A 15,548-nucleotide genomic window follows, 5' to 3' on the forward strand; every position below is an offset into this window, starting at 1 on the left:
CTACAAAATTCCCACAACACATTGAAAACTGAAAATGAGTTGTAACACAACACTGCAGCTTCAATGTACTTAATGACTTTATTAATGCTCTACTCCACATGCCTTTATGTCCATTAGTTTGAAAAAAAAAACAAAAAAAAAAAAAAACTGTATATCATGCTGACACGGCCAACAATAGAACAATAACTTTAGACACATCACACATTACCAAATCTGTCACTGAACATATTTGTTATTTCTCACTGGAAAAAATCTGCTACAGGAACTTTAAGACTGTGTGTATTCAGATATTTGGAACAGCTGTATTTTATCTAAGAATCTTAGGCATCATATTATGCTCATGAATGTTCACATCCATTTACTACACACTGTACTAAACGGAACAAGAAAAAACACAGATCAAACTTGATTGAAATCAGTTCACACTCTGAATGAATGAAGAATCACATAATTCTTGTACTTTTGTTTTTTATCAGACTGTCCTCCCTGCAAGAAAACACTGGTATTGGCAATGCATGCGTTGTGTATCTGCTGCCAATGCAAGGACTTACATTTGAAAACATGGTTTGAATGATTGTATATACTTCTCTCTTGTTGAACAATTACAACCCAGATTTCTTCCTCAATTCAGAGTGGCAAATTGAAAAACTGACAAATTCAGAGCAGGCTTATGCTGTGTGGTAAGGTGCAAATAGGATTCGGGGGGATAATTGCATTAAGACCTAGACTGAGATCAACAGAAAATCAAAACAAGAACAGACAGAAGGTGTGTATGGACAGCATCATGGGTGGGGCTTGTGAAACAAACTAATGTGTCATAAAGGGGAGTGTTTTAGTGATATAATGATCACATAGTCTCAGAGATGTATTAATTTCTTAATATAATCAAATGAAACACTGCATTTTAGCTGGGTAATATTAACCTGTATGATAAATAAACTTGGATTAGTACATGGTTATTTATGTGCTTCAAGCAGTAACTATTACAATATACAAGTCCTGCATGCATATACACCTAATTACAAGTTAACTCTTCTCTTGTAGGTCATTTATTTTATACATTTATACAAGCCACACAGACTTATGTAATTATCTCACACAAGTACATCTGCACAGTGTTCAGTGCTTCAACTTTTAGTGTGAATGAAAAAGTTTGATAAAAATAATATATATTAATTTCCAGATGGGTTTCTAGGTACTCTGCTTCATAATGTGGTGCACGATAAGATAAAGAAACTACAGTTTTAACATATACACAAAACAAAGAAAAGTCAAGAGCTTGTGTTTACTCAGACTTGATTGAGCAGAATACAACATGAGAAAAAGTGAAACATCCAGTAACATCATGTGGATCTTCTCCTGAGTTATGCATCTTTTATGTCTAACACGACATCCTGCTTGCGCTCAGTCATTCGGGCACAGCGCGGACAAGTTGTGGAGTTGTCATAGTAACAATCTCTGAAGACATATTTGACAAAGAGAAAAAAAGGCAAAAACTTTTGTTATACACTACACTTTATTGAAGGTGTCTATTTGGGTTGTAGGTATTGTTTATTCTGTTTAGTTGATAGCTCACTGTTTGAATAGTTGTATTAAACTGCTACCTGGTGAATGGGATAATTTTCTCATCTGCCTGTATGCACCTTAAAAAGTATATTAACTGGTGATCTCACAGTAGACTTGCCCAGTTACTCGATATCTTTAGGGTTACTTGTTGCAACCACTAAGAATTATTTTTCTTCATTAGTTCATTTTAAATGCTCAACAGTGACATAACTGACTTGTTGGTGACAAACCTGTGGAAGACAGCAGAGCAATCATGGCAGACTGAAGTGTGACTGTCAAACGGGAACAGGATGTCTCCCTCCTTACACAGCTCACAGACAAATCCCTTGGCCTGACAGCGCTACACAGACAAACACAACACATACAAAATGGAACAAAATGTCTGAGTTTGAAAGGATCTTTACATAGTCTTAACAACATTTGCATGGTCTTTACACCCTTAGCTAATGATACTTTATGACTGTAACTAAATCTGAAATAATTACTGAAAAAAAAGGAGTCAGCTGTACCATCAGACTTGTGCTTTGTGCTTTAAGTAGGAGCATACCTCGCAGTCAAGTTTTATGTGTTTAGCAAATGTAGTGTGGATCTCTGTTAGGGAACAACTGAGTCTGCCACTAGAGATGTCAATCAAATCCTGTAGTGAATACATGTCATCATTCTCCACAAAGTGCTGCCGATCTTGTAGCTGAAGAAAACAGAGTGAAAAGCCGTTGATAGAAATTGCACATTGCATTGTAAAATATATGCAAGACACTCATGTGGCCTAACTTTCAGGTGATAAAACAATTCCTATCTCCTTAAAGTTAGATCTTACCATTTTATTAATTGAGGTTTTGAAAGTTTTGAGCTGATACAAATCAGATATTAAAAAAAAAAAAAAAATCTAGTTCATTTGTTGATTGACTGATGCATGCAGTGATAGCAATCCTCCACTTCTACCACATGGTGTTGCTGTTGAAACATATAACTTACATAGTTTATATTAGCCAGTGTAGAGGACACTTAAAGTAAAAAATGTTATTTCAGTTGTTGTGAATAGATGCCAACCTGTAGTAGTAGCCGAGCCTCCATAGCTTCTTTACAGGTAATAAAATAAGGTTTCATCAGCAGAATATCTTGACGAAGTTTCTATACAGGAACACAAATTAACACTCACACTCAGTCAGACAATTGAAGTTGATTTGAAAGCTGTTTGATTTTCATCAAAGTTGTACCAGATTTAGAGTATAGTTTCCAGCTGTAGAAACTCTTATGTCACAATTATTACTTTAAAGTTTCTTGTAGTGTCTCCAAAAAGAATAAATCTAGCCACCCTGATTTCAACCAGTTCCTCCACAAAGTTGAATAGCAGTGGGTTGATTTCTTTCAGCTTCAGAACAGGACGTGACATCATCAGTGCTAGGTAACGCAATGAAGAACGACAAACCTGAAAAGGAGACACGCTGTCAGACCCCAGACTGAATGTCCATATGATCACATAAATGCACCTTTTGCACTGACAGAGTGTAATTATACATTATCTCGCCAACACCCTGAATCGTAATGGTATGCTCATCTTGTGATCTGGATAGCCCCCCCTCCTCCTGACATGGGCTAAACTGGGTCAAATGGTGACCGACTTCTCTATGCGAGAATTTTCATTACCGATCTAATGCAATTCAAGGAATAATGATATTAAACAACATTTAGGTCATTTTCTAATATTTGCAAAATTTACTAAGGGAATTGTTTTACATGTTGCATCACACTTTTCAGGACTAGTACATTAAATTTGAATGCCTCCTATTTCTTATTTATTTTTTGCAGTGTAATATATAGTAACTGCATTGATCATTGAGCAATACTGCAGAGGACTAGAGTTACAGATATATAATTTCAATTTTCAATTTCAATGTTAAACAGCAGATAGCATACAGATAGCATACAGTATGACAGCAGTCTCCTGAAATGGCATAAAACTCTGCTTTACCCCATAAACCAACAAGGGGTTTAACTTGACAAGAAGGTCCCTAAATTCATATGCAAAAGCTGAAGAAATGGTTTTACTGGTTGAGTATATGTTGCTGTATATTTTGGATACCTTCCGTGGTTCAAACTCCCAGTTGTGAATGACACGAGCTGGGGCAATGGCCGTGTCGTTCCAGTGGCAGGTGCTGCAGTAATATTGACCTGTGTAGTCACACTGCCTGGCCTCATTTGGCACACCCCCTACCAGATAAATATTAGACAGTACAGCCAAACTATGAAATAAAAGAAAGCTTAATATACTTTATATGTCAAACATATGCGCATGTATCTATCAAGCAAATATTGACCAGTTAAAATTCATCCATACTCACTCAGTGAAATAGGTGTGCGACATTCTGCACAACGGTAGTCTTGCCGGTCTAGCCCTATCTCAGGGCAAATGCTGAGCTCATACTCTGACTGGTGGCTGACCTTTGACCTCACACAAGGCTTAGTGATCAGATTCATACACTTACTATGGCAACGGTAATAGCAACCTATAAAAGGAAAATGATAATCACATGACATTAGCAGGAAGGCCGCCAACAGACAATTCTCAGTGTTTGGTAAGAATGAAAGAACCAGAGAGCTGGACAAAAAAGGTCCATTGAGTCTGATAATAAGGAAGCTCACACTGAGAATATTATTTGTTAAACTAAAATCAAATAAAGTCATAGGGAACCCTCTCATATATGTTCTAAACAGTAATCTCTATGTTAAATGAGTTTGTTCACTTCTCAGTGTGATTGGTTGGGAAGGTTGTAGACTAAACAGTAGCATTTCATGTTGTGTATTTGTGGAGAAAGCTTTTTGAGACATACGAGGTAAGGTAACACAATGAGTGATAGAGTGATAAATGTTGATTTTCACAGCTTTTAGAACATTGGATAGACATAGCAGGTCACTGAAATAATCATGTAGCACTGATTTATGGGATTATTTACAATATCAGCACAAAAAGACGACAAATACATTGAATAGACATATATGTTGGAGCGTCTGACCTGTGCAGGTATACCATGTCTGTATAAGGCCCCATATGATAGTGCTACACTTGTCACAGGTCTGCTTAACACTCTTGCTCTTTTCTTTAGAGAAACGGTGCTCCAGCAGGATCCTCAAATTGGGTTCATCCTCCTCAGGGTCCTCAAGGGCAAAAGAAAAAAACCACAAGTGATAGTATTAATAGTAGTAACAGTATACGTATGGTTCATAGAGACATGCAATGCTGCAATATAATATCTGGATCTGTGTATGGTAAAATACTGACACCATCAACATACAGGATTCAAATTTAGTAGAATTTTATTCAATAAATGTCTGAAGTACTTGCAGTTTTTCTTTATGACATATTTTTTTATTTCCTCTGCTCACCTTCCTAAAGTGTCAACAACAAATGTCTATTACACTACTAACAATACTATAATGTCAGACTTAATTCAAATGGGAATTTAAATATATCTGTGTTATTTAGGGGTGTAACGATTCATATATAATCGATTTATATTCCTGTGATGCAACCTCATCATCTGTGCTAGGCTAATTTGCATTCCGGACCAAAAAAAATCGATTAAAATCGTTTGAATTGTAAAGGATCGATTTTCATCGATATTTGGAAACAGCAAATTGGATGTAAGCACAAAAAAGTATGGATGTGTGTTTGTTTGTTTTTAAAACTTTCGACACGTTAAACCTTACTCGATTCAATGTCTGTCTGTGACGTTCATCAGCACGCAGCGACAGCGGCGCGAAACTCAGAACGACAACAAAACGCAGCATGGCGGATGGCGGAGGCAACGGCGAGAAAGAAATTTACAAGCCACCTTTTTCGATCCAGTGTGTGGAAACGTTTTGGCTTTTGCAAAGACGGGGGTGTTCAAAATAAGTCGGTCGCTGTTTGTAGAATATGTAGAAGCCAAATAAAAAAACCCACAGAAATGCGACTAATCTTTCCAAAACGCCGACCGTTCAGGCCACCAACCTGAAGAAATGTTGGTTGAACTTTATTTATGAGATTTAAACAGTATTATTTTTAGATATTGAAAACAACAGCAGAGGTAGCAGATAAACATACTGTTAATTCAACCCGAGTAAATGTTGGTTTCACTTTATTGTGTTTGTGTATTGTCTGTTTATATTGAAAATGAGAGCAGAAGGTTAACCTGGTTGCACTTCATTCAAAGAAAAGGTTAATGTATTTGCCATTAGTTGTTGATGGCTTGTTTATAATATCCATAATTAATTTAAACCTGATTTCCCTACAAGATACAACAGGGATCTCCAAAACATCGGCTGTACTGTCCAGTATCCAGGTATTTCACAGTCACACTGGTTGACTTTTTTGGCTAAAAATTTACTGTATTTCAAGTCACAGTGTGGATCAAATATTGAATTTTTCTAAAATAACCAAAATCATCTTTGAATCGGAAACCATGAATCATGATTCAAAATCCAATCATTAAAGTGATTCATTACACGCCTAGTGATTGGACAACCCTCTGAAGAAGAGGTAGATATTAAAAAAACTTTTGGAATTCTTGATATCAATGTGACACCCTTCAATGTGTTCAGCTTGATTCATTCTTCCCATAACATGCTGTTACATTTTCTGTTTACCATAAAGTCAATATTAAGGCTTGTTCTGGAGATCAGGAATTCAGATTCAAAGTGACACATAAAGAACTAGCATTATATAGCATTATATATATATATATATAATGCATTCAAATAAATTCAATCTGTTATTTAAAAATATCTTACGAAAAAAAAAAAAACAAACTGCAGTTGAGGAGTTTTCACAGACGCATTTGAAGCTGACTTCTCTGAACTTGTTTATGAATTTATTGTTCCATGAGAATGTCTGCAAGGTTTACTCATTTATCTCCTCCAGGGAAATGGCTAAAAAGCCAAAAAGGGCTACTGAAAAATTAAGAAAGGCATTATTTCAAATGTGCCTGCGATGGACTGGCGACCTGTCCAGGGTGTACCCCGCTCTCACCCAGAGTGAGCTGGGATTGGCTCCAGCATCCCCCGTGGCCCGGAAATGGACAAGCGGTAGAAGATGGATGGATGGATGGATGATTTCAAATACACATTTAACACCCATCAAACACCTCACCTCACAATTCAAAATAAAATGCAAACACTGTTGCATCTATTAAAGTCTACACACCTAAATTCTATATATTCCAAAGTCAGTCGAGTGCATTCTTGAATTTAAGGAATCCGTCTTAAAAATACTGGTGCTGCTGTAATATGAACATTTTCCCACTGAGGGACTAATAAAGGACTATCTTATAAAATGGCATGATCTACATTACACAAACTCAAAAACATGCAAGTGAAATTATGTTAGGCTAAGAACGTATTTCTAACTGAGCCAGAATCAACAATGATATGTTATCAAGTTCTGTATTTCCAACCTTTAGCTCCTGAAGTTTGAGACGAAGGTGTATAAGTTTCACAACAGTGTCCTTCTGTCTCTCTGAGTGTTCTGGCAGCTCCAAGATCAGCTTCTTACACTCCTCTATGGCCAGTTTCAGCTGCTCAATGTCAGATGCCACAAAGGAACCCTGGTACAGGAGAAAAATAGTAAAGAAAATCTAAACATATAGAAAAGAAAGTTTTGTATGTGCAACATGTTTTTCTTTCCTTACCACAGGCCTTGAGAAATGGTCCTCAGCTAGACCTAGGTCCATTGTCCGATCCGAACTGTGGATCTTGCTACCAGAGAACAGCTCAGGTCTTGTTTCTAAAAACAAAAAGAGGGTGATGTGGCATAAAGAATTTTTCTTCCTTTAAACATTCAGGCAATGGTTATGTAAGTGTACTAATTTCACACACATGACAGGTCATCAAAGACAGTTCCTACATTTGAGACACAGCGGTCAACACACTCACAAAACAATAAATGGATAACTGTAGAAGTCAGAGTGTATTGTCTTATGAGCTCTGTTAATGTGTAACCAACCTAGCAGTGCCATTCAAACTGCTGCTCATCAGGTAGAGTGAACTTTTAAGTGCTGATAGCCGATGTGCTACATATACCGCTGCTGCTGTGTTTCAGCTGGTGGAGTGGTGATTGGTGCTCAAGCAGAAGAGGAGGAGATCATCCATCTTTGTTTCTGTGGTTACAATTTAAAGCTTTCTCCTTAACAAGTAACATGGAAAGCACAGGCGATGGCTACAATTTAACTTGGGTTCTCACTCAACTCAGACAGGCATGTGGCCAAAAGTTAAGTTTGTGATCTTACCCAGGTCAACTAAGTGAACTTAACTGACCTGGGTAGGCCTTCCAAGTACATTGGTTTCAACGGTGAATCCTGAAATTGAATAAGACTTGACGTTTTAATTTAGAAAATAAACATGTCAATATAAAACAAAATGTAGCTGCAGGGGCAAAGAATTTGACTCAAACAACCCTTTGATTACTCATAATACATAATAAACCATATCAAACCTACTCTCCATCTTCCTGACAAAATTGGAATAAATGCTGTTACCTGCATATACCTCAGCAGAAAACATGTTGAATGATTTCAGCTTTTCAGTGCCAGAAAGTCAGAGGCCAATGAGGCAGAGAAACACCAACAACACCAGTGGAACCAGCTCAGTTAAACAGTGTCTCAAGATTGTCTATCAGAATGCTTGTAATCAAACTAAATCCTAAAATAGAGGATATGCGAGTATGGTACTGCTTACACATGCTTTTCATTTCCCCTCATCCAGCCACACAATTTCCAACTTCCTTTTCAATGAGCCCCTGAGTTACTAATGACAGACCAGTCTTCTTGCTTTATATATGTTAAGAGTTTACGAGAACATTTTTCTACCCATAGATGAATTCAGCAAATGCCTGAAAGGGAGCTCACCTGCACATGTACATGTTACCAATTTTCCCTGATATCAGGACTAATTCATTGATTCATCTTCTACCACTTATCTGTTTTCGGGTCACGAGGGTGCTGGAGCCAATCCCAGCTCACACTGGGTGAAGGCAGGGTACACTCTGGACCGGTCACCAGTCCATCACAGAGACAGACAGAGACAAGCAACCATACTCAGTGGTCAGTAGGTCACCAATTAACCCAAACATCATGTCTTTGGATGGTGGGAGGAAACTGGAGTACCCAGAGGAAATCCACACAGACACAGGGAGAACATGCAAACTCCATACAGAAAGGGCCCAGGCTGGGAACTAAACCTGTGACCTTGTTGTGGGGCAACAGAGCTAACCACTATGCCACTGTGCTACTTTATAGGGTCTAATAACACATTCAAATTATTTTACATTTCCACTTGTTTCTGTTTGGTCTTATATCAGACTTTATGTTTATTTTGTCCTCAAACTGTACTAAATCTGATCAATGTTAAAATAAGGTCATACTGTAAATTTGAGATGACTGTGTTATGAATTGCCTATGTAGAACTTTTGCAGACTTTACCGTGCTGTGGGGACGTCTTGCCTCCTTGGTGACCATCTTCTTCTTCTCCCCGATCAAAGGGATTTAGGCGGGTTTGACGGAACAGTGCAAGTCTCTCATCATACTCCATTTCATTGGCTACATCTGAAGAGGATTAAATACAGATACAATGTGTTTATAATTTGAAGAAGGAGAATATGGCAAGGCCAACCTTTAATGCAAGACAGTTTATTGTGCAGTGTATTCCTATTCAGATCCCAATTTAATTGTGCAGCTCAATAAAAGGACAATAAAAACCCGCGTTGCATATCAAATTTACAAATGTGGCCTCAGGTAAATGTACAAAAGACATACTGACCAGGAAGCAGTCTCTTATTTTAAAGCTGGCTGAGAAGCTCTGATATTCTCATTGTGCTGCTTCCAAACATATATAGAGGAGGGAGACTATATTACCCAAACACTTTTCACCTGATAATGATATCAGATATTTGTATTGATTTATATTGATATTGGTATATTCAAAATATATTATATTCAATCAATATATTCAAATTCAATTAATCAAATGAAGTTTAGTGCTTGTATTTTGAGGAACTTACATAAGAAAAATATGAAGACAAAAAGTATTTCACATTTTGTGCAGCAGAAGTTATGATACTGTTTCTGTCCCTACTTGAGAAAGTAGGGACAAGCTTGAGAAAAATGGGAGCTTTCACTTCCTAAATTGCAACCCTTGTTATAACACAACTATCTAACTTCTGTTAAAAGCTGGACCTTAAAATGAAACACTAATGGCATCCTGTTTTCAAGCGCGGTGTTTTACTTCCTTTGATTAGTAAATCAATTTTGATGGAGAAGCTTGATGGAGTGGTGTAATTCTTCTCTCTACCTTTCACTAAAAATGCTGAAAGTCAAATTATGTGTTAAACCCTTACCGGTCCAGAGTCCTTATGAAAACAATGATTATCAAAACATTAACAAGACAGTGGTCAGCCAGCAATGATAAAAAAGAATCTTGACATTCAGACATTTGAGAGGAAATAGAAATGAGCTGGCTGACCAGCCAGGTTATACTAAAATTGCTTAAATTCATTTTTATTTTTCTCATACATTGGCCCCATCTGAGGTGATTAGCCCTGTGGAGCAGGTTTTCTTTACAGGTTGCTCGATTCAGCTTTCCCTCTTCCCTGCCATGTTTGTGTCATAAGACCAGGGAAGATTGTTTCTCAAAGTCTCTGAGTACTTCATTACTTTTTGTGAAACCGAAGTGGGGTTTCCTTCCTCTTCGGCAATTTTACCATCAAGCCTATTTAGACACCCTCTCAAATCTCATAATTAAGGATACCTTTGAGGCACAGGAGCTATAGTTTACTGGTCAATGCAAAGATTCAGCAGATATTTATATAAATTTTGTAATATTTTACCATTATGAGGTATTGAGTGTCAAAAAAATTAACTTGAGCTTTTGAGTTACTAGCTGCAACATAACCCCAACTCTTACCCCCCTAACCCAAACAAGAGGAAAAAGAGATGATGTGAATTCTAATTGAATACTATGTTATGGTAATCGGTATAGTGGTTCCAAGGTGTGTGTTAATCAAAATGGCATCATATTTTATCAAACTGTAACTCTGCTGGTACTGGTACAGGCTTCAAAGAGCTTCAACTAACCGGAAGTCACCAGTAAACAATGATCAATAAGCTATTGAATATAATTTATAAAGATATGACCGCCATATGAAACACCAAATTAGAAAGATGTTATAGCACAAAGGCTTCATGTAAGAACCTCTAAACATCCTCTAAACAAGGTTTCATTTGACAGTCCAGCTGGTAACCGAAATGTTTTCAGTACCATGACTGAATCTGTAGGTTTTGGGGTAAAATCACCCCCCGATCTATAATCAACACAAAAAAGGACAACATCAACTACCAGCTAACGCTAGCTAGCTAACTAGCTTTAAAAACAAACCAATAATGTGCTAGTTTGATGCTAATTTAAACTGATTTACTGGCTCGGTGTTTCCGGCAGCTTACCCCGCTGTTGACCTTATTTTTCGTGGGGGAACTTTCCCTTGTAATATGAATTTGACAGCCGAAGTGTGTGTTTAATTGGCTGCGATAGCTCCCGATGTTGTTTTGTCTGTCATCAGCAACGGCGCAAGGAACAACCCACCGTCAAAATACATGTATCCGGCAAACGTTTTCAAATTAAAACTCTTTGTTAGTAATCATGTACTAAGAATAGAAGATTACAGGAAACTTACCAAATAAAAATGACGAATTGCAATGTTTTCTGGGATTAGTAAAGACACAATGCTTCTGTTTCTTTTCTTACGGTGGTGTGTTAAACTAAAGTACGCATGCAAGTAATAAGTAATACTTTTATTTTGAAATGAGATTTATGCTGGACTGTTCTACGGTCACCGAAAGCCATCACCTTCACCTAAAAAAGGTTGGACTTTTCACCCTGCTCCATGACATCTTATAAATGTAAAATCGCACTCTTCACTATAACTCTGATGGAAAATTTGAATTAAGTTTAAGTAGGCATGTTTGAAATCATGCTTTCATTATCATTTAAAATTATTACAAGTATTCACAGATTGGAAGTTCCTGGAAATTGGAAATTTTATTTGGAAGATTACAGAGAGCGAAGGTGGTGGTAACCTGTAGATGTGTGTCTGTGGTAGTAAGACAGGATGTTTTTGCTAAAAGATCAGAATCCACTGGTATGCTTCCTACTTTTGAAACATTTCATATGCTAACTCTTGATCAAGAACTGGTTTATCCGTTTATGTGTGCAACCATGTCATGACGTGAAAGAAAACTATTTCATATACAGAGTGAAGCCTGTGATAAACCAGAGAATGAAATTCTCCCTGTGTGATGAACAAAAATGCTGTTGCTCAGGAGAGACACTGTGTAAATGCCACTGCTCTCTTCTGAATAAAGAGATCTTCTGTTCAGTGATGGGAATTCTACTTGACAGAAGCATATGACCCAATTCAGACAAATCACAAATACAATTTTGTATAAGTATCATAGGATGCCTGGGAGAGTTAAACACACTGCAGCCACAAGAAAATATACAAGGCCCCAAAACCTTGATCAACGTGACAACAGATGCATAACAACACAACCAAACAGACAAAGAAAATAAAAAGGCCAAATAGTTCGTCTGGAACATGCTTTACTGAATGATTTGCAACTTATTGATGTTAATGAAGTTGATTACTGGGAAAAAAATGCTAAAAGGTGACTTTTAACTTGAACCCAGGAGGAATATCGTGTACAAATGTTATTTTTCATTTGGAGAAGGCATTTTCTTATTTTTTGTGTTTTTCCTGTTGTATTACCTGTAGAGAGAATCCATCCTCTACACACATCATAATATAAACATGAAATACAGCAACATGAGCCTTCAGTTCACTGTATTTCACTGTATTTCAAAACTGGCTTTCATACAGTTTCTCTTCTCTGGGGGAATGGTAAAATAGAGAGGAAATTGCAAAAAGGGGATAAAAGTCCTATTCACAATGGAAGCTACTCGTATGTGCACTAGTTATTATTCCTTGAATGAGTAGTATGGTTCTATTGCTAGTAAAAAGCAATGGAACCATAACGACTGATAAGCCTCTAATTGTAAGTTGTTGGTGTTTTTTTTTTTTTTTTGAAAAGCAAAACAACTGCCAATTGTCTTATTTTAGTGTATTCTGTCATTTCACTCTTTCGGATTTTAAATTGTCGGTTAGGGCCAATTTAAGTCTTGAGAATTGGCAATTTAATATCTATAAAATCTGAGTTTGTTTATTAAGTTCTATTTGTGTCATTGCTTGAGCACCAGAGCGCTGGTTTCTTGCCTTGTGGAAAATTTTGAATTTTTATAGCTTCAGTATGTTCATTGTTTGGATGGCAGCTGTCGAGGTTTGTCTTTGCAGTGAACAGAGCTTCTTTGTGAAGGGAAATTAAGAAAGAAGTCATAACTGCAACTGTAAACATGATGGTCACTCCCAATGATACACTTTGGTCATGCTTTGAGCTAATCAGTAATAATTACTGTCAAGTGGCATTCCCGTGACTTGTCTAAATATGCTTCAATTATGTGATCTATTTATTGATAATATGTGGCAGGTTATATCGCATGCTGCTTTTTAGCACCAGGGGGAAGAATTTTTATTTAACTTCAGATATCAAAACTGTGATATAAACTTTCATTGAATTATTCCTGAAGATGCACATGGCCGAAAGTTCAACCTATCCATTTTGGGTATAATTTTAAACCATTAAGACTTCAAGTTTCTTACTTGAGAACTAGATGAAGCTTTAGCTGCAGCTTGAATTCCCCTCATTATGTATGTATGGATGGATAAATAGATTGATTACAGTTAGCAACCTACATTAATGTAAACATGTGAACATGAACTATCATATTTCTGCATGGTTTATAACCAAAGAAATTAAATGAGTGTTTTAGTGTTTGCAGAGCATCTGATTGTGAGATCTGTGAGTTTTTTTTTTCCCATTCACTGGGAAATAAATGTCTGTGCATTTTAGGCTCAAATGCAGATTCATGATGACATTTCATCTTTTCTAAAGCAAAAACAGCCACTTTGAGTCTAAAATGTAGGTCTTGTTTACAACAAACCCACAGGATCACAAAAAATTAGATAATTTATTTAGGATTAACAAAGAAATGAAACTAAAACAGCATAAAAATTGCAATATTCTCAATTTCAAGAGACACACATCCCATTACACATTTCAGGGCAATTTAAAGGACCCTGAACATTGAAATTGTTGATAAACTGTAGCCTGTCTCAGAGCAATAATTTGGTTTTGGACATTTGTGTCTGTTCCAGCTAAAGTGAAAAACATAAATAGGTTTAATTCCAGTGTTTTCTCTTCTTTTCAGTAAACTACATCCAACAAAAACGTCTCCACAGGCAACACTTTTATTTGTTTGACCCACACATAGCGTCCTTTAATAAATGCTTCCTCTTTTCACATTTCTGCTTTCTCTCAATATATCTTTGATATGCTTTCTTTCATAAACTGTCTGATGCCTCAGGCCTACCCTCATAGTGGCCATCATGGGATTTTAGATTTTTTCTTTTCCTTCAATCATCAAGATATTTTTTTGGAGGAGTAGCCTAATTGCCACACGCAACAAAGTAGCCTGCAATAAGCCTGTTCTGACTATCCAAAGCAGCATGTAAGACTAACTATAAAGCTTTCCTTTAATTTTCTTTTTTAATCTCTTCTTAATCTCACCACCCTGGATGCTTTTTTGAATGTATCACTGAATTAAATAAACTGAGTTCTAGAAGAAGTTATGTCAGCATATATCCTTATTATTTGATGCACAAATAACATGTGAGATGGAGAACAAGTCATTAATTTCTATAACACATCACATTATCTTTTCAGCATTGCATGTTCCAGCATATATTAAACACTTTAGATGACTTAACTACAAGCTATATTCAAAATAAATCCAACTTTTTCTAATGTGGAGACTTTGTTCGGGTTAATTTCAAATAAAAATAACCCAATAATCGTCACAGTACTATTGCATTTCAGTTTAATGAAGCAGAGCGATATAACACATTTCCAGTGCACGCTTTTAAGTCTCTTTAATTGGTTCATTGATGGCTTTTAAAGATAAATCTTAACATACCAACCACATTTAAACCAACAAAAGGTGGTATTTTATATACAAGAAAAGAGGGGGGAGCGGATACATGAAACAACAACCTGCTTATCAGTCACTACAATTTAGTTCAGTGACCTACTTACTTTACTGAACAAAATAAAGATCCATCGGAGTTGAGTCATTATCAGATCAAATGATCAAATGTTTTACAGTGCATGAACCGGAGACAAGACTGATGCACTGCTCCAATAAATAGACATGCAAATAAAATGTCATCTTTAAATCCAGTATAACATACAGTTTATAGACGTCTTGATCGTATATCTCTTCAATCTCGTCCATTATGTACAGTGTTAGACAGCATCAACTGAGAAGAACGAGTTTCTGAGCATTCAGGAAGAACAAGGACACTGAGTTCGTGGGATGGGTGGGGCTCTGCAACTCGATTCAATTCCTTTTAAAACTATATCAACATATGATTATATAAAATAGAATGATTTTTTACAACGCACGAACCATGTTATTTTTCTTCTCAGGCAAAATGAACCAGTTTAAAGATTTTTTTTGATTCTCGCGAAAAGAAGTGCTACGAATTTGAACATTTAAATTATTAGTAATTTTTTTCATTTAATTGAGGTTAGTGAACATTTTCGGTAAAATTGTTTTCATTTGTTTATTAATGAGAGGGGACATTGAACAGTTTCAGCTTTCAGGCATTTCTTGTGTCAGTTCTGCACTCAACTGTGAATTCCGGGTTAAACGTTGCCTACATGTCTGCAGCGGTGATTATTATCATGAGTCATGGAGCTCATAATCCCTGATGACCCGTCTGAAGGAGAAGAGATGGACGCCTTGGCATGATCCCTTCCCTCGGCTCCTTCTCCCGGGCAGGC

General features: G+C 36.7%; 1 protein-coding gene across 3 annotated transcripts; it reads right to left on the minus strand.

Annotated features, from left to right (window-relative positions):
- Window positions 1-82: 82 nt before the first annotated feature.
- def8 (differentially expressed in FDCP 8 homolog) lies at window positions 83-11,164 on the minus strand. Of its 3 annotated transcripts, none has more exons than XM_029497876.1 (12): window positions 11,037-11,164; window positions 9,021-9,143; window positions 7,233-7,327; window positions 6,999-7,148; window positions 4,581-4,722; window positions 3,909-4,073; window positions 3,650-3,777; window positions 2,882-2,995; window positions 2,617-2,697; window positions 2,114-2,254; window positions 1,797-1,906; window positions 83-1,458 (listed from the first exon to the last, which is right to left on the minus strand). In XM_029497876.1, the coding sequence occupies exons 2-12, from the start codon at window positions 9,127-9,129 to the stop codon at window positions 1,365-1,367; spliced, it is 1,329 nt and encodes a 442-aa protein (XP_029353736.1). In that variant the 5' UTR covers window positions 9,130-9,143; window positions 11,037-11,164; the 3' UTR covers window positions 83-1,364. The 3 variants fall into 3 exon arrangements, with proteins under 3 accessions (XP_029353736.1, XP_029353738.1, XP_029353737.1); XM_029497878.1 differs by lacking the exons at window positions 9,021-9,143; window positions 11,037-11,164 and adding exons at window positions 7,547-7,700; window positions 8,079-8,519; XM_029497877.1 differs by lacking the exons at window positions 9,021-9,143; window positions 11,037-11,164 and adding exons at window positions 7,547-7,898; window positions 8,079-8,096.
- Between the last annotated feature and the right edge of the window lie 4,384 nt (window positions 11,165-15,548).

The sequence above is a fragment of the Echeneis naucrates genome, chromosome 3 (assembly GCF_900963305.1).
Source record: "Echeneis naucrates chromosome 3, fEcheNa1.1, whole genome shotgun sequence".
NCBI classification, from domain to species: Eukaryota; Metazoa; Chordata; class Actinopteri; order Carangiformes; family Echeneidae; genus Echeneis; species Echeneis naucrates.

Excerpts from the sequence above, each read along its gene's own strand:
- def8 (XM_029497876.1), bottom strand. The coding sequence starts at position 9,129 with ATGGAGTATGATGAGAGACTTGCACTGTTCCGTCAAACCCGCCTAAAT. Across the intron at positions 2,255-2,616 it reads AGGCTCGGCTACTACTACAG|CTACAAGATCGGCAGCACTT; the intron begins GTTGGCATCTAT and ends TGTTTTCTTCAG. Across the intron at positions 1,907-2,113 it reads ACATAAAACTTGACTGCGAG|CGCTGTCAGGCCAAGGGATT; the intron begins GTATGCTCCTAC and ends TTGTCTGTGTAG.